General features: G+C 38.9%; 1 protein-coding gene across 3 annotated transcripts in view; it reads left to right on the forward strand.

Moving 5' to 3' along the window:
• Nucleotides 1-27276, forward strand: part of CERS6 (ceramide synthase 6) — a 296892-nt gene that overhangs the window by 87247 nt on the left and 182369 nt on the right. For all 3 annotated transcript variants that reach the window (XM_072961105.1, XM_006201102.3, XM_072961104.1), the window contains exons 2-3: nt 350-455; nt 10152-10282. In XM_072961105.1, the coding sequence (XP_072817206.1) occupies nt 350-455; nt 10152-10282 (237 nt within the window). The remainder of the gene's footprint in view (nt 1-349; nt 456-10151; nt 10283-27276) is intronic.

Below are 27276 nucleotides of genomic sequence, written 5' to 3' on the forward strand. Positions count from 1 at the left end.
TATAAATTAAGTCTTTTTCAAATCTGGTTTGTTTGGTTTATTTATATACTCTAGGCAGTTATATGTGTCATTTGATAGTCTTTCTGTCTGTTCAGTCCCATTAGAACTTGAGGATAAGATTTTAATGTTTTTTTAAAAAAATTTTTCTTTATTGTTACTGCCAGGGGATTAAAGGAGAGAAAAAAAGTTAAATCTGCTTTATAGATACCAATGTATGAAAGTCGACAATGTCTACCCATAAAATTCTGTCCGCACTTTATTGGGACGGTTGGGTATGTTTAACTGATGACATTAAGAACAGCTATAGAAACAATAACGTCTGACTGTTTTTTTTTTTTTTTTTTTAAAGATTCGTAGCCAAACCGTGTGCCATAGCCCTCAACATTCAGGCCAATGGACCACAGATTGCCCAGCCAAATGCTATTCTGGAGAAGGTCTTCACTGCAATTACAAAGGTATGGTTGTTCTCTTCTGGGCTTTGTCTTGTCATGACCAGTATTCTCGGTCTGAAATCATTCAGTCCCTTCTCTCTTGGGCTGGAGAACTAATGTTTGACTGGCCGCCTGCTTGGAGACATCCTCTCAGGAAGCACACCAGCGTTGTGACTAGACCCGAAAGGATAGAAGCTGAATGAATACATGTGGACATGTTTGCAACCTGTTTATTTCCCCCCAAGTGGGTGTTAGAAGCCACTGTGAAGAAGAGTCTAGATTAGATAGTGATCTGTCTAATTCTGTCCCTTGTTACATCTCACGTGATGGGAAGCAGCATGTGTAATGGTGCGCGGGGGCCTTGTGGAGGCAACTGGATGGAACTGAGGAATGTCATTCACGGGTGTGTGAGAAACAGTGCCCGTTTGCTTCTGGATAGTCCCTGTGTTCTAGCAGCTGTAACACACAGTGGATGTGAGCGGAGTAGGGCGTAACTGAAGGAGGAAATGCAGGCGGCAGGTCTGAAGAGCAGGGGTCAAGAGAATTGTAAATTACAGAGTCACTGTAAGGAAGAGAGAAGAGGAGATTGTTGCTCTGGTGAGAGTTAAAGTCCAAACCAGAAGTGGGGAGAAGCGAGCATGAGAAGGGGAAGAAGATAGAGGGAAAAATCGCTGTCCTCGCCAGCTAGTGTCTCCATGAGAACAGAAAGGGTGGGAGGAAGACAGAAGTCAGAAACCCTCAATCAAAGCTCAGGAAAAGATAAAACAAATCACAGTGTTCCGATATCTTATTCTTACTCATATCTCTCTTATCTTACTCTGGTGTGGACAAGAAGGAAGAAAATAAGTGTAACATTCTATGAGAAGTCTTGTGTGTCTGTATATCAGATGGTTCATTTTTCCTCTGTCATTTTTCTGGGAGAAGTACTTGGACTTCTAAGATGCGATCTGACCATATTTAGCAAGTGTTATTTCCTTTTGTGGGTATTTGTGTTGCTAACCATTTGTACTGCTCGTCTGTGGTCTTAAAACTATTAGTTCAAATATTCAAACAGGCTTGTTTATTTCCTGGGCTTCATTTCTGCCAAGTTTCTCTAGGGGTTTTCCCTCTCGTTTTTTGAAAGTGGTATTTTTTTTCCTGGAAAAGTGGAAGAAAGCACCAGATATTTTTTACATCTTTGCTGGGAGGAAGAGTAGAATAAATGGAATTTTAGGAAAAGCTCCTCTGGTAGTTTTGTGGATGATTTTTGGTTTCCAGTTTCTAACCCAAAGGGGCTCACGTCCTACTGTGTTTGAAGGAAGAAAATATTAAGAAGAAACTTGCATTTTTATTTAACATATCACCTTATTGCAGCAAACACCTTTTTCCCCTCTGAAAAAGCAGCTATGTAGGGAGTTGTGATGTTCATTTTTTAAAATGTGATTACAACATATTTGTATTTACCTTGTGTACAACTCTAAATGCATTAAAAAAATGAATTTTCTACCCAAATGTTATGCCTCCCTTTAGGAATCCTACAGTGGACATTTTATTTCCCTTGCCTTATGTTTATTATGGTTACTGGAGAAATTTTCTCTTATGAAGGTAATGAAAGGATTTTGCAGCCAGGTTGACGGCTCTGAAGGATAGTTGCTTCTAGCTAATTTTTAATGATTGTATTCTCTTGGTTTCCAAGGTGATTCTTTTGGAGGTTTCTACATTATTAAAGCAGAAGCCTCATGTTTTGAATATAAATGCAGCAAAAGTGGGAACTGTTTTTCCTTAAATTCTTTGTAGTTCTCCAGTGTGATCTGTGATATGAAAAAGTAACAGATAATAGTTGACCAGAGTAGAAGTAGCAGGACTTGGAGAGTTTGAACAGTGATTGCCCAGCATCCTGGCCTTGACCGTGTCTCCAGGCCCTTGGAGAAGGGCATGTTATCATCTTTCAAGTGTGAAGGGATATACCCTCAAAACCCTTCGAATCTACTACATGCAGGATGGGCTACATACTTTGTGGAGGACAATGCAGAATTAAAATTCGGGGTCCCTTGATCAAAAAGCACAAAAAAAGTCCCGTTAAAGGCATAAAAGTATAAAGCTTTTACCTTTCTTGCATAGTCTTTCTCTCTTTACCTGTCAAAATGTTTTTTATTTGCTATTTAAAGTCATGTTCCCTCAGGCATGAGGGCACACATGAGGCAAGCACACACCCTCACAGGTACCTGGGGATCCTACGCTGTGGTTTAGTGCACACACAGCCCACTAGCTGCTGGGTTCTGTTTCTTGCCAATTACAGGGCTAATGTGCCTGCCCTTCTCTGGCTGGGGGAGAAGTTGAGACAGGCCTCCCCCTTCTCCCCATGGACCCACTGCCCCAACCCATGGTGGACAGGTGACCTCCTAGTGCATTGCAATCTCTTCTCCAGGACATATTAGGTACCTAGATTGGGGTTAGCAAGAGGCTAGTCCCCACTGAGTCACCCACCAAATGCAATGGGATGCTGCCAGTCCAGGGTGCAGATGGCCATCCACATACCCCTGACCCTGAGATGCCACGGGATGTGCATACCCAGTCCCACCCTCTTTCACGTTTGCACCAAGGCTGCAGTAGTCACTGGGCAGGAGTGGGAAGGGGAAGGCTGGGAGGCCTAGGGAGCCAGGGGATGGGGAAGTAAGTTACCCAGACTCCTCTGGGGGAAGTGCCAAGACTGTGTGTGAGCCGGGACTCCAGACCCCTGACACATGCTGCTCTGTCCCAGTGAACTTCATGTACAAAACACCATTCCCATAACAAAATTCTTAAGAATTCCAAGATGGCAACCATAGAACTTCAAACCCCAAGTCTGAGCCCTTCTCAGTCTCAATCCCTGTGTGAGTACATTGGTCACATGCCCTGACAGCAGTTCTCATCTGAAATTAGCTGATAAATTTGAACTCCTTTGTATTCTTCAGCAGTGTTTCCCTTTGAGGTAACATCTGTTTGTCTCTCTCACTCTTTTTGTTTCCTCTGTAAATCTAAAGTTTTATAAACCTTTCAGAGAACGGGCCTCTTGCAAAATATTCAGAAGCATTGGTTTTGAGTCTGTGAATTGGAACATTGTCTCTGCTGCTTCCTAGCATTGTGGCCTTGGGCTGTAAGTCAGTTAGTAAATGAGAGAGCATTTATTTGGGCCAGGGGCTCCCACTGTTCAGTTTAAGAACTGTTAAGAACGCCTGGGAGTTCGTTGTAGATTGCTGCATCCTGTTTCTAGAGATTCTGATTCAGTAGACTTGTGATCGGGCCCAAGAACCAGTGATTATGAGTTGTCAGACTCTTTCAAATGAACGGAATTCTTATTTTTCTTCAGAGAATATTTTTGAGTTCATGTTTTTTAACTGGCTGTATCTAGATTTATCTGAATGAGATAGATACAAATAAATCAGTCAGTCAATCAGTTTATCTATTTATGTATCTGTATGTATCTTTGGGGGATTTTCTTGCCATATAACTGGCACATATGTATAGTTCCCATGGTCTCATTTTCTAATCAAATCCATTCTTGAGCCATTGAGGGAAGGTTATATGTCAGCTAGGAAACCAGGTTTTATGATCCAGAGAAATCATGTCATAATCTGCTTTTGGTATATTACACTATATTTAAAAAATTACAGTCTGATTTCCTGTAATTTGTTCTTCCTATTTTCCTCTTATGTCTGTTTCTTTCCTTTAATTTTTCTTTTCTATCTTCATATGGGTTATGTTTATTAAAATTAACCTAAGTATTTGTAGTATAAAATTGTCTGTGTAAGTCAGAATTATTAATTTCTTTCCTTGGAAATCTTAAAAAAGGAAAAACTATACAGAACAATTTAAAAACACAATAATAAAAATACCCCCCCCCACACACACACATACAAAAGAAGGAAATTCTCACAAACTTTATTTTTGGCAAAATGAGAGATATGTATCTCTAGACTTCAACATATACATAAAGCATAACTGAAAACAGTTGGGATTGGGCAGAAGCCAAGTGGGAGGAAGTGAAAAGCATGAAGTGTGGCTGGAGGACCCAGTGAGGGTAGATTTCAGGAAAGCCAGCAAAAATGGCAGCTCCTAAAGGTGAGATAAAAGCTCTCTCCACTATTTGCAACACTTGGTATAGGAACTGGTGAGCGAGGCTGGCAGATGCCCTCCTGGTAGATACATCTAGCAGCTATGTAATTGGAATCCCTTAAGGAAAAGCAAAGTAGGATAAATATTGAGAGATATAGATCAAGAAGATTTTCCTGAAATAAATGGAGGTTTATTTTAATATGTTAATGAAAATGTATTAAAAATTTGACCCAAGAAGGTTTATACCAAGACTTATATAATTAAAATTATTAGACTTGAAATACAGAAGAAATAATTCTTTGAGCAGCCAAGCAAAAAATAAATCACTTATTTAGGGAAAAATATGAACATGACTTTAGTCTTCTCTATAGCAATATTCAACAGGACAGCATTTCCAGTATTTTCAAGGAAAATGTGAACTAAGAATTTCATTTTAGGCAAATTGTTTTTATAGGGTAAAGGCTAAAGACAAACAGATTTGAATTTAAAAAATTTGGAGAAATTGTTCCCATGAGTCCATTTTGAAGAAGCTATTACAATCATTAATTTCAGCTGACCAAGAGATTATTGGGAATGTTGGTGAGTTTTCAATACATGTAAACTGTAGAGCTGAGACAGAAAGAAATGTGAGGATAAGAATGACAGAACAGAATGTAAACATTATATACTTCCTGAATATAGAAAAGATACAGCTAACTAACTGAGAGGGAAGCGAGAAAGAAGGTGGGAGGTAGAATAAATTTACTAATTGCATAAGCTTTAGTAGTGCAGAGTCAAAGCTTATCAGTTTAAGCAGCAAAATTGAGTAACAGGTATAAGCATATTTAATAGTATAAGAGCAAACTCTAAGAAAGATAAAATTATTGACTAGCATTAGGTGGGGAAGGACGAGGAAATATGCTAGTTTTAAATACTGCTTTTTTGGAATTTTTATTGACTGAAAACAAATAGAAGGAGAGTATTATGATTATGGAGAACCACTAGATTAAAAATTACCCACAAAAAGAAAGGAAAACTATATTTGGTTTGTTAAAATTAAAAATTTTTAAGTTATCAAAGCAGAAAACAATGTGAGGTAACTAAAAAAAAGTATAAATTTTATCAACATATGTAAATGTGTTTAACTCGTCTAATAAAAAATCATTCAGATTTGGGTCACATAGCTTATGAGATACCTTCAGATAAAGTAGTTAACAAATATTGAAAGCGAGACTATGAGTAAAGGTATTTGGGCAGATGCAAATGCAAATGTAAAGAAAGTAAGGTTTCTATTTTTATGTAAAAATGGAATTCAGACCCAAAAAGATTAAATGAAATGAAGAATTGGCTTTTTATTGCCAGTCTACAATTCACAATAAAGATAAAATATTTGTGAATACACATGCATTGAATATCAGCATATCCATATACTTATAAAAAAGAGTGAAAGAAGAAGTAACCTTAATGTAAGAAATTTTAATTTACCTCTGGGTCAGGACAGATCAAGTGAACAAAATACAAAACAAAATATAGCAATTCTAAGAAGCATAATGAGGAAGTCCTAAGGAGTGCATTTAGAACCCTATATTCTGAATATAGAGTGTACTTTCTTTTCAAGTGCCTGTTAAATATTTTTTTAAGTTGACCTTTTATTATGAACAAAACTGTAGAAAATTTAAATAGGCATAATTTAATAATAAGAGAAATCAGAAAATAGACTCTTGCTTTCTTAGTCAACTTTTGTGTAAAAGTAGAATTTCAGACCATTTGGAAAACAGTGCTGAACGCACTCCTTATGTACTATGCCGAAGCAGTACTCACCGGAAAACTCGCACATATTTAACACTTAAACGGTAGATAAAGAACAACAAAATAAATGAAGGCAGACAGAAGGAAGAAATTAATAAAGATAAACATAGAAATTGAATTAACAAAACTATAGTATTGAAAATTAATCCAAAAGTACCTATCTGTAATAAGATTAAGAAAACCATACAGATTGTCTTTTTATGTGGCAATAAAACAGTATCAAAATCTGATAAATATCTCACTAAAAAATAAGACTAGAGACCAGTTATACTTACTAATGTTGATGAAAATCGCCAGTAAAAATTTTGCAAACCAAACCTACCAGCACTTTAAAAGAATTATTCATCATCACCATCATCAAATAGGGTTTATTCTAGGGATGCAAGGCCTCCCTTGTATTCAGTATTTAAAAATCTATTTATGTAATTCATCACATTAATTGATATAAGGAGAAAAAGCAGATGATCATCTCCATGGCTGCTGAAATCTAACATCATTTTGATAATCTAACTAGGGATAGATGGTTTCCTTTACGTGATAAATATACTTGTCTGTCAGCCCCAAATCTGGCCTCTTAATGAGAAACATAAGGATATTTCCACTAAAGCCTGGAACACATAGGGATGCTTATAAACACTGATACATTGTGCCAGGTTTTACACTGAATTAGCAAATAGATAAAAGAAAGAAAATAAAAATTAGAAAGGAGGAGGAAAAGCTATTGCTATGTGACACTTTTATTCGTGTATTCAAGAGATATTTATTAAGTTCTGACTATATTCTAGGTACTGGTGAAAAAACGATAGTAAAAATCCTTTGTTTCTATATAGAGCTTACATTCCAGTAATGTGCCATTATATGACTGTATACCTGGAAAATTAAGGGAATCAAGTGAAAGGCTGCCACAGGCAGTGTGAGATGTTAGCACAAACTTAGCACACATGCACAATGAGCAGTTAGAAGATATAAGAAAGTTTCTTATAATGGAAACCGTAAGAGATGATATCCCTTGGAATAAAAGTGACAAGGATGTGTGAGGTATTTCAAACATTATGAAGACACAAAAGACAAATTGCATTAAAAGATGTCAATTCACCCTATGCTAATATAAGAACTTAGTGTAATCTCGTTATTAAATACCAACAAATTTTTTTGCCTTACCATTTATTTTGAAACTAGACAAGCTAATTCTTAAGTTCATATAGAAAAATAGAGATTTCTGAGTAATCTAACCGTACGTACCGGCACATGAGTGATAGAGTAATGGAAGAACAGACTTGATTTCTCCTGGAGAAAACATGGATGATGGTATTGGGCTGTTTGGGCAGCCATGTGGAAGGAATTAAAGTTAGATACCTCCCACTATATGTCAGGATGTATTCCAACTGCACGAAAGAGTGAATATAAAAATTAAAACTATAAATGTATTAGAATCAAAACGTAAATGGAGGAGAATTTTTTGAACATTTGGAGTAGGGAGGCCTTTTCTAATTATGACCTGAAATTCAGAAGCTATAGCAGGAAAGACTGATAAATTCAAGCATGATTTAAAATTTTTCTGCAAGTAAAAAACACAAGTAAAAACCACCATAAGCTAATTCTAAAACACCAATGACACATGAGTACATACCGTGCAACCTATGGTACAGACACAGGTTAAATCATCCTAACAAATGAAGAAATTTTACAGATCAATAAAGAAAATACCTGCAAATCCGTGAAAACATGCACAGTAGATTTGAGAAGACTATTCTAAGAAGGAAATAGATGGTTTTTAAAACACATGAAAATATCCTTCTCTCATTAAAAAGAGAAATCAAATAAAAAATATACTGAGATATACTACTTTTTTTATATATCAAACTGGAAAAAGGATCAAAAAGTCCTTAACATACTCTGCTGCTGAGGCTTTGAGAGAGGGACTCTCTTGCTTGTGAAAGTATAAATTGATAAAGTCATTAGTGACAGCAATTTTTTAGTATCTAAAAATGTGGAAATGTATGGACTCTTTTGTCTTCAGTATTCACTTACAGGAATTTATATATGTGTGTGTAAAATGACCCATGACAATATTATTTATTGCACCATTGTTTATAGTAGTGGAAGTTCAGAAGCTGTCGAAGTGCCCATTAATAGTGGAGTGAATAAATAAATTACGGCATGTCCTTATAGTTCTACAAAAGAGAGGGGCGTTGCCTATACTTTGATATAGAAATATTCCAAGATACATTGTAAAGTGAAAAACCGAAAGTCCAGAATAATACAGCCATTTTTATGACAGGGGTGAGGGGGTTTATATGGATGCATACTCAAATTTGCTTATATTTTCATAAAATAACTCTGGAAGGAAACTGATTGAGTAACCCATTACCTTATAGGGAGGGGAGAGTAGGAACTGAGAGAGGAGGAACAAAATGGGAAGGTGAGATTTTGGATAATTTTTATTTTGTGAACCATGTGAATGTCTTACCTATTCAGTAGACTTAGAAAAGAAATGAAAATTAAAAATGAATTCCTCTAAGAAAATGGGATAGCCAAGGTGTATGCAGTGCATTTTCTCTCCCCCATATTTTTATTTGAGAGACAGGGAAGGAGAGTGTAGATGGCGTCCTGACTACTAAGAAAAACACCTCAAAGTACACGCCTTGCTGAAAGTTAGCAAATAACTTTTACAGACGCAAGCTCAGCAGACTTTATAACCTTAGTCATAACACGAAGGCCATTTGCTGTGTTTCTTGTGTGTCTGACACCTTGAATTCCTTGAGAAGCTTTAAAAAGGTGTCATATGTACATTCTACTCCTATAACTTGAAAGCTGGCCAGCCTGCCTTCCCTTCTTCCCCATTTTTGGTTATGTCCTCTGATGATTAACATCTCCTTAATCTTAAAGCAAAGGTAGAGTAAATAAAGTAATAGAACTAACTCAGTTTAGTTTTGTCATGGCAGATCACCCTCATGTAATTGTTGGCAGGATGCTCTCTAAGACACTGAGGAGAGGGGAGGGGCAGGAAAGGGGAGAACTAACGTTTACTGAGTTCTGCGTACTTTTTTTTTTAATTGGTCCTCACCATAATCCCACTTAGGTGTGTAAATAACCTTCTTTTGAAGAGGTAAGGAAACTGAGGCCTAGAATTCACAGGAACAAGGAATTGAACCTGTATCTGTCATCTCCTAACGTTAGAGAAATGAGAGACAGAGTCACATCTTCATATGGCAAGCGTAAATAGGGTCTCCATCCACCTCACTGAGTTTGCATCTTCAAGTAATGCATAGTCATTGTTAACGGTTTGATGGGGATCTGGTCAAAAGGACGACCAAGGAAGATATGGAAGAGGAATGTGTGAAGAACAGAGGAGGGGGTAGGTTGAAGAGGAAGAAAGAGAAAATGTGTTTTGTAAGTAGAATTGGTACCTTAGGCTAAAGTGAAGTCTTTTGGGATTATTCTGTCCTACATTATCCTGATAATGTGATAATTGTGTATAGCCTTTTTTCCTGAGAAAGTGAAATATCTGAACGATATGTCTCTTTGCAAATTCACCTTCACCATCTCCTCTCCTCGAATGCTGCTGGAGCTAATTCAGTCGGTCGGCCGCTCCATTGAATCTTTGTGCTGGTAAGAAGCACAAGCATTAGATTGAGATTCCTATTTTTCAATGTTGTTTCATAATGAATAACTTTTCTTGTTCTGGTGGTTATCTTTGTCCATGCTGCTATTGAAAGGCCTCGGTCCTCAGTGGTGAATACAGACATCTCAGTAGCAGATAGAAAATACAGAAAAAACAAATATCTCAAATGTAGCAAAGGGCAGATCTGTTTACGGTGAAGATGAAACTGATTTTCCTGGTAACTTGTTTCGTAGCATCCTGATGAAAAGAGATTGGAGGGCCTCTCCAAGCAGCTGGACTGGGATGTTCGCAGCATTCAACGCTGGTTTCGACAGAGACGCAACCAGGAGAAGCCAAGCACGCTGAAGAGGTTCTGCGAGAGCATGTAAGTTGCTATTTCTCATTTTGAAAGAAAAACCTGCCCAAGCACTCATACCATCCTGGAGGTGAGTAGTAACTGCTCTGGGCAGGCTCCAGCAACCCGCCAAAAGCATGCTGTCTAGTGGGAAAAAGTAGCCATGAAAAATTGAGGGAATAGTAGTTTGTCAGAGTTTGTGATTGCCGCTTTGGGTGCAGTAATGACGTTTGCTTCCTAATGGACATCCAACACAGCAGGCAGATTACAAAGGCCTACAGTGGTATTTTCAGTCAGCCAGCTTTGAAATACGGCATGAGAAGCCATTACTTTTATAGTTTGTGTTTTAATAGAAGTGACTTTGTCAAGATGTTCTTTCCACTGATAAAACCTGAGATACTAGGATGTATTATCAGAGGGTCATGAAGATGTCCTGTCTTCCTGGAGTTTTAAGAAATGGCTATAATATATTCCTAGGTGAGTTTAATGAAGCATTGCTTAAAGTAGAGGATGGAATGAAAGTCTCTTCCATTTTTGAAGTGCAAATTTTATGGTGTGTAAATTATATGTCAATAAAGCTGTTAAAAATAATAAAAGACCCCCAGAGAACTCCTTAGCACAGTGATATTTTGGAGTAGTGATACTCAATACACTTATCTGTGGGAAGGTTAAAGAAAGAAATATTGAAGCATTGAGCACATCCCCAGCAAAGGGAAGATTCTACCTCGAGACTGGTTGCTCTCCCTCGTCTTCATCCTTTGAGATATGACTGTGCCTTTGTCTAACAGTTCTTTCCTTTGGGATCTTTTCTCTGACACTGGTCACTTAAATAATAATGCTGTCAGTGTAGCTCTTTCCACTTGGGGTTAAAGTTGCATTTTCAGGTTTAACTTTCAGTTCTGCTGGAAAAGTATTTTAGCCATTCCAATCTAAAGCTTAGAGGGAAACCTCATTTTATAGGAGAAATGAATGTGAGGTGGAATACTATCATAAATTCTAGGGCTGGATAAATATGGGGAGCATACACAGAGTCTTCAGGAGGTCAGAATATTTATAAAACCTGGAAAAACATCCTAGCAGATAGAATCTGCAAAGCCCTTCCTATAATTGAACTTAGTGGCAGTTTATGGAAGAATTTATGCATCTGGGCTCCTGATCAAAAGCCAGAATTGCTTTCTGGCCTGGCCATGCCACGTATGCAAAATGCCTGGAGCTCCACCGCTGGGCTGCACGCAGGTCTGAGCAGGGCTGACGTTGGGTCTAGGCACGTGCCCACGTGCTGAAACTCACATGGCTGTCTTCCCCTCCTCCAGTTAATTTCTTTCGTAACTCAGTGCTATTCCTTTCTATACTATACCGAGTCCACACCAGTTTCTTTACTGGAATGCATAGAAATCAGTTACCTGGACTTTGTTAAAATGCAGATTCTGGTGCAGTCAGTCTGGATAGCAGCCGAAATTCATTTTTAACAAGTTCGCAGGTGATGCCACTGGTCCATTGACCACACTTTGAACAGTAAGGCTCAACACTCTACCAGTGTTTGTGTCTTTTCCCTGAACTCAACTGGTCTTTCTCTGCATACCACAATCACCAGGATGGTCATAGTTACAATCCGTTAAAACTGTTTCTAAATGATCGTTAGAGGCATGGTGATGTGAAGGACAGTGTGGGGTGGGGAGTGCCTCGAGTATCCATTGTGGTCTCTTCCCGCAGGAAGTTCAGTAGGATAGCATCAAGGGGATTGCACATAATATCTGAATATGTGTGGGTCAGTGATAGATACTAAAAAATAAAACATATATGGGTGCTACATGATTGGTATGGACAGTCAATAAAGATTAACAGAGAAGGATCAGGTTATGTGGGTTAGTGCATGTAGCACACAAGGCGTTGCTGGGACTAGAACTGAGGCCATACCGGTGGCCTTGACCTCTCTGAGTCAGAAGACTGTGTTGATGCACTTTGTTTTGAAACTCTTCTTTTTCCTTGGCTTCTGAGTTGCCACCAGCTTTTACTCATGCCTTTCTGAGAGCTGTGTTTGCATCATTTACTCTGCATTTTCCCTGGGTTGTTAAGTGGGCTACTTCTCCAGCTTCAGTCTTCAACCTTTATTTTCCTCAGTCTGCCTTCCACCCTCTGTGTAGAAGTTCTGTCCTCTCACCAACTCCTTCCAAAGCCATGTGTCCAGTGCAGAGGTTTCTTCTGAGGCGTTGTTCTCTTGTCTCCAACTGGCAACTCTGATTTGCTTCCACTCTGGACTCCCTCTTTTCTCCTACTGTTTGTCTTCTTCTGTTAAGTCTGGAAACTCATCCCAATCAGCCACTGACTTCCATTAGTTCTTTGTAAAGCCAACTGCTACGGCCCTAGTCCTAATTGCTGTCGTAGGTCTTCGTTTATCTCATTCTCATAGATTTTTTTTGTTTGCTACAAAAGAATACGTTTTCCTGAAATACTACTGTCTCCCTAATCTGTTGCTTAAAACTGAATGATTTTTCTACAACCGTAGGATAAATATTAGACTCCTTAGCCTGAAAGCTGGAGTCTGGCTTTCATCTGTTGGTGTCAGTTACCCAAATGACCCCCTTCCTCCCAGAGGGCTGTCTTTTCACTGTCTTTACCGTGTTCACTTCTGCCTTGGTTGGTGCTGTGTTCCTGGTGTGGAACACCTATATTCCTCTGCCCTCTCTGTTTTATCTCCTACCCATTTTTCAAACCACAGCCCCTCAGAAATGTGTCATGATGGTTGGGTCTGGAGTGAGCTTGCTTCTGAATTCTGTTTTTATTGTAAGTATTGTTCATTTAATACAGAATCGACATGATTTCTTATGTGGTTATTTAACTTTTCTTAGCTTGTCTAAGTATTTTCGCCCTAATTGTATCACACGTGCTCCTTGAGGGCACAAGAATCCATCTTGTTTTTCTTACAGTCTTCTCAGCCTTTATCATAGCACAGAGACTCTGCCGAGTAAGTATTTGTTAAATGACTGTGTGTTAAGATGGCATTGTTTTGGAAGGATCTGCTGCTCTAGGTTGGCATCCTGCCCCCCTCAAATGAAGAGTGCCTAATAGATACACTGTTTGGCCTAAAATCTGTCTGAGAAAATTACCGAACTATGGGACAATTTCAAAGATTTGGAATTCAGAGGAAAGAACGGGATGGCAAAGGAGAACATTTAGATAACACCAGGAGGAGTAAAGCAGAATTATATTGATCTATGTGTGCACATGTGTATGTCTTGGTTATTTGCTGGTCAATATAAAAAGTGATCTGGAAAAGTTGTTCTTAACTAGGGATGCACGTCACAATCACCTGGTGTGCTTTTTTAGAAAATTGCGTTGTGGTTGACTTACAATGTTGTATTAGTTTCTGGTGTACAGCATAGTGATTCAGCTATACATATATACATTCTTTTTCATTATAAGTTGTTACAAGATATTGAATATAGTTCCCTGTGCTATATATAGGACCTTGTTGTTGATCTACTTTGTATATAGTATTTGTATCTGCTAATACCAAACACCTAATTTAGCCACCCCACCCCTTTCCCGTTTGGTAACCATAAGTTTGTTTTCTGTGTCTGTGAGTCTGTTTCTATTTTGTAAGTAAGTTCATTTGTGTCCCTTTTTTAGATTCCACATATAAGTGATATTATATGATATTTGTCTTTGTCTGACTGACTTCACGTAGCATGATGATCTCTAGGTCCATCCATGTTGCTGCAGATGGCATTATTTCATTATTGTACCTGCTTAGGCCCTGCCCCCAGGATGTGTCATTCAGTGTGGTGACCCAAGTGGGTTCTGGACTTGTATGTCTTGGAAGAAATACCTGAGTACTTATGACATACATCCCTGGTTAAGAAGCATTAATCTCTGAAAAGAGATGACAGCTGTTTAAAAAATACTAAAAATCAAATTAAAAAGCAAGACAGCATAATTTGGGGCTTATAGATCTAGGGCCCAAATGTAAAGGCTCTGTGGTTTTCCTGTTATATAAGTTATTATTTTAGAAGATATAGAATCCCTTCAGGGAAGTTGTATTTTGTCTTTCAGCAATGTGGAACAGCACCAATGTGCATGCCAAACAGTGCAGTTAACCATCTGCGGGCATGTCCAATTTTTGGCACACCCATTTGATACAGATGGACCGAGTGGAAGTTGTTCAGCAAGTGATGTGTTGAAACATTGATGTGACTTTTTTTCTTCATGCTTGATGTCAGTCATCAACAGCTGTGTCAGTTTTAACAAATATTTCTTCCAGAAGCACTTAAATCCTTATTGGCAACTGAAATAGAGGTTTTCAAGAGGGAGTGGAGGATTTAGAAAAATGAGATTATCATGTGAGACATTTAAGGAGAAACTGGTTCTAAGTGGGAGCCATTCAGCTGGGGGATCATGGTTTGAGGTTACTGAAGTTTTGCCTTCCTCCTCTGACAGCTGTATTAAGATAATATAAAAATAAATAATATTTTTAATAATATCTGTAGAATGAAATAGGAAGGGGCAGAGATAAGTTTTCAGAATAAATGGCTTCTCTCTCATTGTGAGGACCTGTGCTCCTCACTTTTGAATACTGTGCAGTATGTTTAATAGCACACACCTGGGAGTACCTATTATATATGACTTTAGTTTAATTGGTTTCCAGATGACTGGGCACATAAATCTCCCGAATGACAACCTGAAAATATATGCAAGGAATGTTTATACTTCACAGATTGGTCTTACAGCTGACCCTTGCACAGGGCAGGGGTGAGGGTCGCTGACCCTCCGAGCAGTCGGAAATCCTCATGTAATTTTCCACTTGGCCCTTTGTGTCTGGTTCTTCTGCATCCATGGTTCTGAATTTGCAGATTCAACCAACCTCGGATTGTGTGGTATTTAGTATTTGCTGTTGAAAAACTCTGCGTATAAGTGGACCCACGCAGTTCAAATCTGTGTTGTTTATGGGTCAACTGTAATTTGCTTGGATTGCAGTTTGCTCTATATGGAGTCTTGTAAGATGAGGGCCCAAGATTGTTTTTCTTTAGGAATTCCATTTTAGAGTTGATGCTGATTAAAACTACCCCCAAATGCTGCCATATTTGGATGCTTCTGTTCAGAGGCAGCAGATTGACCCACTCTGCGAATCTTTTGAAACTGTGACTTTATTTCTGCAAAGTAGTCCTGCCGTGATCTTCTTAATTTGTGATTCCACTGAAGTAATGATAACTCAGCAATGAAGAATGAGAGGCTTAACCAGCTGCCTGACTGCCATCACTTGGTCACTGTTTTTATTTGGTAGCTGTTTTACTTGGACAAGTCAGCAATACTGTCTTGTGACCTCAGTAAGAAAGTGGAGCCTAATAATTGATGGGAGGTGGAGGGAACAGGAAACTTTCTGTACAGGAAACAACAATTTGAGTCTTAAATCCCTTTATTTCAGATCACTCTTTGATCGGAGGAAACTGTGTGGTGAATATAGTCAACAAGTTTTCATACCCCCGCCATCTGTTTGCAAAAAAGCCAACTGAATTATTGTGAATTGTTAGAATCGTCCGTGTATTCTATTCTGCTGATGGACAAAATTTTCCCAAAGAGAAAATTCAGCTTTGATTATTTTTTCCAATAGATCATGACATGAGCATCATTTATAGATTTCATACTACCAAAGTTTCTCTGAAGATCAATGTAGTGTTTGAAGGGAATAAGAAAGAGAATAAGAAAGTATTATCTTCTAGAGAAATGGCGTCTTCATTTTTTTTAGTACTGTGATACTTGATTGACAATGTGTTGATGCTGATCATGAGTCTGGAAAAAAGTTAATCATAAAATTGAAGGACAACCACTTAGAGCTTGAAAGGTACAGGGCTGAGTCGTTTTGTTACTGTTGTGATGGTGGTTATTTCCCTTTAGTACACGACAGTCCTTGGACTGATGAACAACTTTTAAAGTGCATACTTAAATACGTCTAGTTATTCAAATTTAGTTGAGACGTGAATGCCTTGGTGTTCAAGACTATTCTTGACTATTTTAAATGGTTTTAAATCCATGGCTTGTCAGCTTTAATTTTGGAGCAGGGGGCAGCCAAACTTTTCCTATAAATGACTAGAAAGTAAATATTTTCAATCATGTGAATCTTGTCACAGTTTTACAACTCAGCTATTGTCTCACAAAAACAGCCAGAGACAAAGCAAATATGCATGGTTGGGTTCCAATAAAACCTTATTTATGGGTACTGAAATTTGAATTTATCATTTTCATGTGTCATGAGGCATTATTCTTAAAGAATTTTTTTCAGTCATTTAAAACTATAAAAACTGTTCTTTAAAATTTTTTTCTTTTTAAAAGTATTTATTTTTATTGAATTATAGTCAGTTTACAGTACGTCAATTTCTGGTGTACAGCATAATGTTTCAGTCATACATGTATATACATATATTTGTTTTCATATTCTTTTTCATTATGGGTTATTGAAAGATATTGAATATAATTCCCTGGGCTGTACAGTAGAAACTTGTTTATCTATTTTATATATATAATAGTTAGTATCTGCAAATCTTGAGCTCTCAATTTATCCCTTCCCACTACCATTCCCCGCTGGTAACCATAAGTTTTTTTTTATGTCTGTGAGTCTGTTTCTGTCTTGTAAATAAGTTTTTTTTTTTTAAGATTCCACATGTAAGTGATATCATATGATATTTTTCTTTCTCTTTCTGGCTTACTTCACTTAGAATGACATTCTCCAGGTCCATCCATGTTGTAGCAAATGGCATTATTTCATTCTTTTTTTATGGCCGAGTAGTATTTCATTATATAAATATACCACAGCTTCTTTATCCAGTCATCTGTTGGTGGACATTTAGGTTGTTTCCATGTCCTGGCTATTGTAAATAATGCTGCTGTGAACATGAGGTGCATGTATCTTTTTGAATCAGAGTTCCCTCCAGGTATATGCCCAGGAGTGGGATTACTGGATCATATGGGAAGTCTATTTTTAGTTTTTTGAGGAATTTCCATACTATTTTCCATAATGGCTGCAACAAACTACATTCCCACCAACAGTGTAGGAGGGTTCCTTTTTCTCTAAACCCTCTCCAGTATTTATTGTTTGTGGACTTTTGAATGATGGCCATTCTGAGTGGTGTGAGGTGATACCTCATTGTAGTTTTGATTTGCATTTCTCTGATAATAAGTGATATAGAGCATTTTTTTCATGTGCTGCATATTGACCATTTGTATGTCTTCATTGGAGAATTACTAGTTTAGGTCTTCTGCCCATTTTTGGATTGGGTTGTTTGATTTTTTTTGTTGTTGTTACTAAGTTGTATGAGCTGTTTGTATATCCAGGAGATTAAGCCATTGTCAGTTGCATCATTTGCAAATATTTTTTCCCACTCTGTAGGATGTCTTTTTGTTTTTATAGTTTCCTTTGCTGTGCAAAACCTTGTAAGTTTAATTAGGTCCCATTTGTTTATTTTTGCTTTCATTTCTATTGCCTGGGTACGCTGCCCTAGGAGAACATTGCTAAGATTTATGTCAGAGAATGGTAAAAAACTATTCTTAACTCATAGGCTATACAGAAACAGATGGCAGGCTGGGTATGGCTAGCCAGCCATAGTTTGCTAAATCCTGCTTGAAGACTATAATACTAGGAGCAGTTCTGTCTGAAAAAGAACATGATCTTACAGCACCAAGCACAATCACCCATTGCTCAGTGTCGTCATATAATAGAAGCATGAAAATGGTTCTATAATTATTATGCCCGTCTCTAGTATATGCTGTGCAGTTTCTTTAGCTCAAGCAGACCCTCTTTGAAGTTGTTAGTATTCTCAAGACAGTATCACTTTCACTACAGAAATTCTGAAAATTGATGAGCTGAACTGTGCACAGTCTACTCCTTTGCCATGAGTAAGCTTTTGAAACCTTTCTACTTCTTTCTATTCCACACCTACCATCTGTGGAAAGTGAACTCAGGTTTTCCATTTAGATCAAGCCTCTCACATTCCTTGATGGCATCTGGCTAGGCCTCTAATTCATGTGTACTAGCTAATTAAGGAAAACAGATCTTTACTAAAAATATCAGAGAGGTCATACTTGGGCTGAGTTGGCTGCATCTTTGGTACTGTGGGTCAGTTTTCTTTAAATCCTAAATTTCTCCAGGCTCTGTAACTTTTCCAGTAATTTTATTCAACATAGAGTTGGATAGTGATGAAAAGGACAGATGTATATGGAGTGACTGATTTATTAAGGCCTAAAGTTCTCATTTAATTCTTGACTGCCATTTTTGAATCTGTATGCTATTTCTTCTTGTTTAGTCTATTTGAAAACTTATTTACTTTTAATTTAGAGCAGAATCATGAAAATCGTTGCAACCAACTTTGACTATAGAGGACATATAAGTGTATGCATAACATTTATTTAAAAATTGGTGAAAAAACACTTTAATACCTAACAGCCAGAATAAATATGTTACTCTTTATATGGTATAGTATTCCATAGATGTGCCCACCACACAAATACACACACATGCTATGTATTTGAGCTTGGTTCCTGCACATCTTGAGATTTTTTTAATAGAACCTGCCTCCTTAGAGTGCCTGAAGGAGGCTGCAGAGACATTATGTTTGATGCTTTAGCTTCAGGATCTATCAGTCATTGACCCCTGCGTGGCAGTCCAGTCACTTGTGCTATAACATGATATATGCATTCCTAAAAAATTGCCACGCTATGCAAAATCGCACCACAAAACATAACAACACAGTACAAGATGTATGAGAAAAATGAGTCAGGGGCACAACAAAACATCATCAGTGACACATTAAAAGATAGAAATCTAATAAAAATAAATAGTAGCACAGTTTTACCCATGTTAAATGGTTAAGAAATACATAAAGTCTAAAATAAATAACACTTTACCTTGAAAAAGACCTGCAGTTTGCTTGGAAGTGGATGTCGGTCTATCAGTCTGCTAGGGCTGCCACGGCAGAATACCACAGACTGGGTGGCATGCACGACAGTGATGTCACTTCTTCCCGTTGTGGAGGCTAGAGTCCCAGGTCAGGATGTTACAGATTGGCTTCCCCGGGGGCCTCCCTCCCTTGGCTTGCTTACGGCTGCCTTCCCCCCTGCTGTCCTCACAGGGTCTTTCCTCTGTGTGCGTTCATCCCTGGTGTCCCTTCCTCTTCTGAGAAGGACACCAGTCATACTGGAATAAGACCCCACTCTTACAGCCTCATTTAACCTTAATTGCTTCTTTAAATTAGGCCCTATTTCCAAACACAGTCACGTTGAGGGTGAGGGCTTCAGTATATAAATTTGGGGGGAACACAAGTCAGTGCATGTAACAATATTGGAAGGGTTACAGCTCAGGCTGCCCTGAGCTGGTGGAAGGAGGACAATATGAAACTGGAGGAGGGAAAGTTGTAACGTAGGTGGGGTTATTTCATAACACATGTGAAACGAGGCAGCTTGGAGATGTTTCAGGGGTGTGTGTGCTATGTGTGTGTTTTGTGTATTCCTGCACTGCTCAGGTCAACCCTATTGCAGTCATCTGCATTCACCTGGTGTTTCTGGTGGATGAAATCTCGTGTAAGCAAATACGAAATCCTTGTTTTGCTCACATAACACTGGAATACATTCATGGTTTCACAGTAAGCCTTACAAGAGGACTGTGATGTAGGGTAGTGAGCTCTGGAGCCAGGTAGCCTGAGTGAGTCTTCTCTCTAATAAAAAGAAGTATGTGGGATGTTTGGGAGAGTTGTTTGGCCACCCTTAGCTTCAGTTTGTTTGTAAAATGGGCATAACAATAGTGCCTGCCTCATTGGGCCGTTGTGAGGACTAAATGAATGAACATATACAAGTGTTTAGAGAGGTGTCTTGCACATAGTAAGAGGCTGGTGAACGTTAGCCTCCTTCAGCATCATCAAATTGTTAGTCAAATTGGTGAAACAAGAGCAGCAACAAATAGCTAGTACAGTCAGCCTTCTGTATCCGCAGATATGGAACCTGCAAATATGGAACCTGCAGATATGGAGGACAGACTGGCTATGCCATTTTGTAAAAGGGACTTGAGCATCCAAGGATGTTGGTATCCATGGGGCTCCTGTAACCAGTCCTCCACAGTTACTGAGAGATGACTGTCACATTCATGCCCTGGCCGTGGGCACATTACCTCGCAAAGGTGGCTCTGGTGTTTGTCATCTGGGGAGGAAAAATCCAAGGAGATGCAAGGGGAGCAGTTTCTCAATTTAAATCAAAACTCTTTCATCCTGTGGTGCCCTGAGGAGACAGAATCCATGTGGGTTCACAGGGCTATCAACCTGGGGTTTACTGACATGCACAAAAAGGATCCAAAACCCATCTGAGTCGAGAGCGTCAGAGCCCTCGCTGGCTGCCGAGTCGTGGTGTGACAGAAGTGGGTTAGAAGAGGTGTCCTACTTCAGCAGGGAGCCGCGCCCGCTGTGCCTCTAGAGGCACTGCTTTTGAAGCACCACATGAGAAATGTCAGAACACGCAGTGAATGTCTTTGAACCACAGAGATTTAAAATCTGCCCAGGAGATTCTGAGGAGGACACAGCTTGTCTGCTCCAGGAGGGAGGGAGGAACAAAGCTGGAACCCCGCGGTGCTGACAGCCCCCTTTGCTGGGCCAGGACAGTCCAAGCAGCCTTAGGAGGACAGCATGGCTTCTGGGGACAGGAGTTTGCTGTTAAATGTTAAATAATATTTGTTGTTTTCCTCCTAACTGCAGGTGAGAGGGTTAAGGGTGCAATGGATCTTGAACACACTTGAGGATGGAAATCAGATGTACCTGGCTCAAGCTCTGTTACTCTTAGTAATTTAACTTTCCCAGAAACTTCTTCTGTAGAGGGGAAATAGCTCCTATTTATGGGATCATTCTGGGGATTAGATGACAGGGTATATGTACGACGTGTATCTCTCAGTGTCTGGTTCCCTTTCAAGGGGGTTGCAGAGTTGAGTGAGCAATAGTTTCTAATTTTGTGGGACTCACCGGGGCAGCTGATTCTGTTATTAGTAAAGTCGTTCAATACCTTAGGTTAGGAGCTGTGAGTTGTAATACTTAAGTAATGTGACTCCTTTCTAGGACCTTTCCTTATTGCCCAAGTCATGGGGTTTTCTGGGTCTTGTATCTTAATTTGCCTTCAAGAGAACTGTATTTTACCAGAAAAGACGAAAACTCCAATTCAAAAAGATACATGCATTCCAGTGTTCATAGCAGCACTATTTACAATAGCCAAGACATGGAAGCTAAATGTCCATCGACAGATGACTGGATAAAGAAGCTGTGATATATTTTATAATAGACTACTACTCAGCCATAAAAAATAATGAAATAATGCTATTTGCAGCAACATAGATGGACCTAGAGATTACCATACTAAGTATGTCAGTCAAAGACAAATAACATACGATATCACTTACATGTGGTATCTAAAAAAATGATATAAATGAACTTATTTACAGAACAGAAACAGACTCACAGACATAGAAAACAAACTGTGGTTAGCAAAGGGGAATGGGGAGGGGAGGGACAAATTAGGAATTTGGGATTAGCAGATACACACTACTATATATGAAATAGATAAACAACTATGACCTACTGTATAGCACAGGGGACTATATTCAGTATCTTGTAATAACTTACAATGGAAAAGAATCTGAAAAAAGATTATATATAGATACACACACACACACACACATATGTAGAACTGAATCACTCTACTGTACACCTGAAACATTGTAAATCAACTATACTTCAACTAAAAAACAGACAATTTAAAAAAGAGCTATATTTTAGTTGTTGAGAAGGAAGGTCTTAGTTGCTTTCTATTGGGAATCCAGTCTGGTTTGTCCTCTCTTTTTCTCCTTCTCTTTTGTCCTCCCTGCCTCCCTTCCTCTTTGCATTCACCTCCCACCTCCCCCTGTTACAGGGACACATGCCTTCTTCTTGGCTCTTCGCCCTTCTGTGATTCGCTCATGGTGTCCACATTCCTTGGCAAGGGGCAGACAGGAGGTTTAAAATAATCCTTAGTCATTACTAATTTGGAGATATTTGTCTTAAAAGTTGGGACATGGCACGCGACTCCTGATGTTTGCATATAGCACCTGGTATCGTAAGGGGTGAATGTGTCTGTGTGTGAGATGGTGGTGATGGGGAGGGTCAGCACTTGGAACGGAGCAGCAGGAGGTCCAGCCATGTCCCTTTTGGGAAAATGTGAGTCAATTCCAAGGGACTCATGGGGAAGCAGGTCTTTGAGATTTATTTGTAGGCCTCCCCGAATATAAACTCATAATGAGCTGTCTATGAGATTAGGTACTTAGCTAAAAGCAATTAAAGCCCATTATTTTCATTTTAAATGCAAGTTGAGCTGCTGGCTGTGTCTGTGGGGCTGTCATGACTTGAATAAACGAAAGTATTTATATCGTCTCAGAGCAGTTGCCAGTAGTGATGCTATGAACATTGGGGTGCAGGTCCTCCTGGCCTTTCTCTAAAACATCCTCACTTTGCCTGTCACAAAAATCCTATGTTTGCTAAGTGCTTGGCTCATTTAAGAATAGAACTGGTTTTTATTATCAGCACCTTCCACCAATGTATGACTGAATTTGAACCCTTTTATTTATTTATTTTTGTTGGAAAAATGAACTTGCTTGTTGAACACTAATGTCTTATTGGTAGATATGTAATAAAGATGATTTTGAGCAGGTCTTCCTGTGTTCCCTGTGGGGTCTGCCTTCTGGCCTTTACTTTGTCCTCTGAAGAGGATAATATAGTGCATAGAATTGGTATAGTGACCTCTTTTTTTTTTCTTTCTTTCTCCTTTTTGCCACCACAAGCATGCAAAAATTAAACATTCAAGGGAAAAGAAAAGGAAACCAAGCTAAATGATCACCTCACTATTGGCTATACCAACTGTGTCATGTTGTACAGGAAAAAAATCAGGGCAGGGGCCCCGTGATAGCTGGTAGTGTGTCATTAACTCAGCACTCTGCAGTCAAGGTCCAACATTAAAAACAGAAAACAAACTAGAGCATGCAGTCAGGAATGCATGAGCCTGCTTGTATGCTTCTGGGGACAAGTGAATATTTGAAATCAAGATGTTCCAGAAAATCCAGAAAAAATCATGCACCCACAGGACTTAATTCACTTCCGTTTCCCAAATGGTTACAAAGGCTTTCTGTGGCAGAGGCTAGGTGGTGAGGGATTTAAGAGTAAAAAAGACAAAATTGCTGTTCTCTGATACTCGGAGTTTAGGAGGGGAACCAGGCACCATTTAGAAAAGGGCTACAGGTGTGTGGAGCTCTCCCTGAACACGGGGCTGAGTCTTCATATCATAATGTGAATATTTGTGAGATAGCAAACTAGATTTGAGATAAACAAATCTAAAAATTGGTCAATATAGAGAGCTTCTTGTGAATGTACTTTATGATGGACTTGAGTGCCAGAATTAATATTAAAATACTTAAAATGTTGAGTTTTACTTATGGAATTTTTATCTTTGGATAGAGAGGCACAATGTTTGGTGATATCTGTGGAATAACACGTGACCGCCTTGTGATGGGATCCTGCCAGACCTTTGTACAGCGGAGCATGTACTGCTAAGCCTCACTGCGGTTATTATTGTTCTGGGTGCTGGGAGAATCACTCAGTGTGCAGATTCCTTACTTATTCTGGACCTTATTTGGTGCTCCTTGTTAGTGGGAACCAGCTTTCAGCAACAGCCATCAGTGATCTTATTTTTAGGTCCCCATTTCTTCTCTGTGAGTGGCAGAGTGGGGACCGGAACAGGTGAGGGGCTGGAGGGGGTAGGCATTGTGGAAGTGCATTCCGGCTTATATCAGGTCCAACCCAATGATCGAAAGATTGGGATACTGTTTCAGAACAGTAGAAACCAAGTAAGAAATTCTCAGCGAATGGGAATCTTGCTACATGCCCTGTGTTGTGAAATAAGGTATGGGAGGCTTAAATCTGCACCTGTAGCACACAGGTTGATAGACCCCACAGACCTCAAGAAGTTGCCAGATTTAGAATTTCCCACGAAGTTGTTCTTTTCAAAGGACACTCATCTTTTCTTCCGTTATTCATTCAGATGTTAGTTCTGATCTATGATTTTTCTCTCCCATAATTAATTTTACTTGTGGCAACATGTTCAACTTGAACTGATTTCAGTTCACACTGATTCTGATTCTGAAATAGGAGATGAACCTGTGTGTCATTTACACTTGATCGATTCAAAATAAAATATTGTTTTATCTTGAATTTTGACGAGTTTAAGCCCTTCATTTAAATGAATCCTGGCCAAACCTGTGGTGTAACTGAAATCTGAAAGCTTCTCTTGCTTCTTGAATTTAAATGCTCTTGTTTCTGTCTCTTCTCAATACTTTTGGTTCAATAACCATTTTTGAAAATTAACTACATCCTGGGTTCTGTATCAGATGTTAGTTGGAAAATTGGGACCTCTTTCCTTGATGAATAAGTGACAGTGTCTCTTTACTTCACCCACTAACCCTCAGTTTCCTGATCTATAAAAAGGCTAATAAACTCAGAAACCTGACAGGGTTGTTTTAACAGTTAAATAAGATAATTTCTATGAAGCACCTAGGATATGCACATAACACATAGTACGAGCTCAAGAAAAGTAATTACTTTTGATCTTCTAGTTAGAACTTCTCTGTGTTAAAGGCTGTCAAGAATGAATTGAATTCCCCTGCCTAGTTAAATACTACTTATTCCAGTGTGCATCATGCTACCGGGTACCACCATGCACTTTATCTAGGCCTTATTTATATATTATACTTTAATTATTTATAATAATATATAATAATAATTTTAATTTCATTTTCTTCTCTTTCTTTAAAAACTTCTTGGAAATTGGAGTAAGAACATGGTTTTCTGGCTCTCTGACTTTTAAAGTGGCATGTAATTTGAAACCACAGTCCTTTACTTTTCTGGAACAGCAGGATAAGGGCCTTGTGATGGAACTAGGAGGCTTATATTTTGGCGAAGAAGTCAGGGGACACAGGGCCCAGTGGGCATCAGGGACGAGGTTGCCCGTTCTGCCTGCCTGCATCTTATCACTTACCAACTCACACTGCCTTGGTTTCTTGAAACTTAACATTCAGATTTAAAGTGAGGCCCTGGAGAGTTATTTTGGACTTATGAGACACTCACAATTTGCAAGCACTTTGATAAATGTTAGCCGTTACCATACTAATGATGATTGGTAGCAGAACTATAATTACCTCTGAAGCAAAGAAGGCTCTCCTCTCTGTGGACTCATTTCTTGAACAAATTTTAGCTTTTCTTAAGAGTTTAATGAGGATTATAAAAATCCATTCCTCTTGGGTTTGTATTGCTAGGTGGAGAAGCCATGCCTGTTTCTGCCCCCTGGCCTTTGCACATGCTGTCACCCCAACTCCTACAGGATCCTCTTTCCCCTGCCTTATCCACTTGACAAATATCTGCTCATCCATCAAGAGTCTCTTCACCTTCAGTGAGCAAACTCTGGGCATTTATTGAGTGATGAAGTTAGTTTTGGCAGGCACTGTGCTTAGTGTCTAGTACGAGCTGACCTGGAAGCAAGTCATTATAACCTGGGTGGCCTCACCTACGCCATGAAGGAGGCATCATGCTGCCATTCTCTTTTTCTCTTAGTAGAACTCACAGTTCCCTCTTGTGTACCGCATTAATAATAAGAATTCATTGCTCTTACTTCTGTTTGATCAGATACCCTATAAACTCCTTCAGGGCAAAGGGCCATCTTACCCCTATTTGAATACCCACCACCTGGGACTGTGCCTGCAAATAGAAGGTGCCAAATAAATGTTTTTAGAGTGAGTGAATATATATTTTAGGGCTAACAATCTTGTAGAGATTGCTTGCCAAATTTTTTGCATCTCCCAGACATATTCTGAGTGCCTACTGTATGCCAGCAGTCCTTGGGACATAGTTGTCATTTCACTGAAGGAGGAGACAATGGACAAATAAGTAAAATATATACGGTATCAGTTGGCTTGAAGTAATGTGGAGGAAATCTAGGCTGAAATATCAGGAGTGTATGTGGATATATTTAGCGGTTGTCAGGAAGTCATTTCTGAGAAGATGGCATTTGATCCAAGACCTGAAGGAGGGGAGGAAACTTCTTGATCAGAGGAGCAGCAGTTGCAAATATCCTGAGGAGGAATGTTCCTGGCGGATGTGAGGAGAGGGGTGTCTGGGGTTGAGGGGGAGGAGGTGAAGTAACGGGGTGGCCAGATTGAAAGAGGCCTGTAGACCCTTGGAAAGACTGTGGTGTTTTACTCTGAGAAGGAATCCATTGGAGGATTTTGATTCAGGAGCGATGTGGTCTGGTTTACATTCTGACATGTTCACACTGGCTGATGTGTTCAGAATGGATTGTGGGGAGCTAGGAGCAGGCATGGGAGAGCATGGAGAAGGAGCTACTGCAGTCCTCCAGGACAAGTTCTTGATGTCTTTGAACCAGCGTAGTAGTAGTGGAAGTAGTAAGAAGAGTTCTAGATTTAAAAAAAAAAAAAAAAGAACTTTTAATTTTGAAGAATTTCAAACATAAAAAAGGAAAATTTAGTGAATAACCATGTATTCTTTAACATTCTGACATATTTGCTCTGCTGATGCCTTTGTCTTTTTTTGCTGAACCATTTCAAAGTAAATTACAGACGTCACAAGACTGTGCTTCAGCATGAATATCCAGGAAACAAGGATGTTCTCTCACATAAGCAGAATGCCAGTACCATACCAAACTAATGCATGGTTCATATTCACATTTCCCCAACTGTCTTCCCAGACATGACTTTTATATCTGTATTTCTAGTTAGAATCTAATCAGTATTCATTCATTGTATTTGGTGGTTATGTCTCTTAAATCTTTCTCTTTTATTTTAACCTTTTTTATTTTGAAATAATTTTAAGTTTACAGAAAACTTTCAAGACTAGTATAAGAAATTCTGTGTAAACTTCATCCAGATTCACCAATGGTTAACATTATGCCTTACTTGCTTTACTGTTCTT

The sequence above is a fragment of the Vicugna pacos genome, chromosome 5 (assembly GCF_048564905.1).
Source record: "Vicugna pacos chromosome 5, VicPac4, whole genome shotgun sequence".
NCBI lineage: Eukaryota > Metazoa > Chordata > Mammalia > Artiodactyla > Camelidae > Vicugna > Vicugna pacos.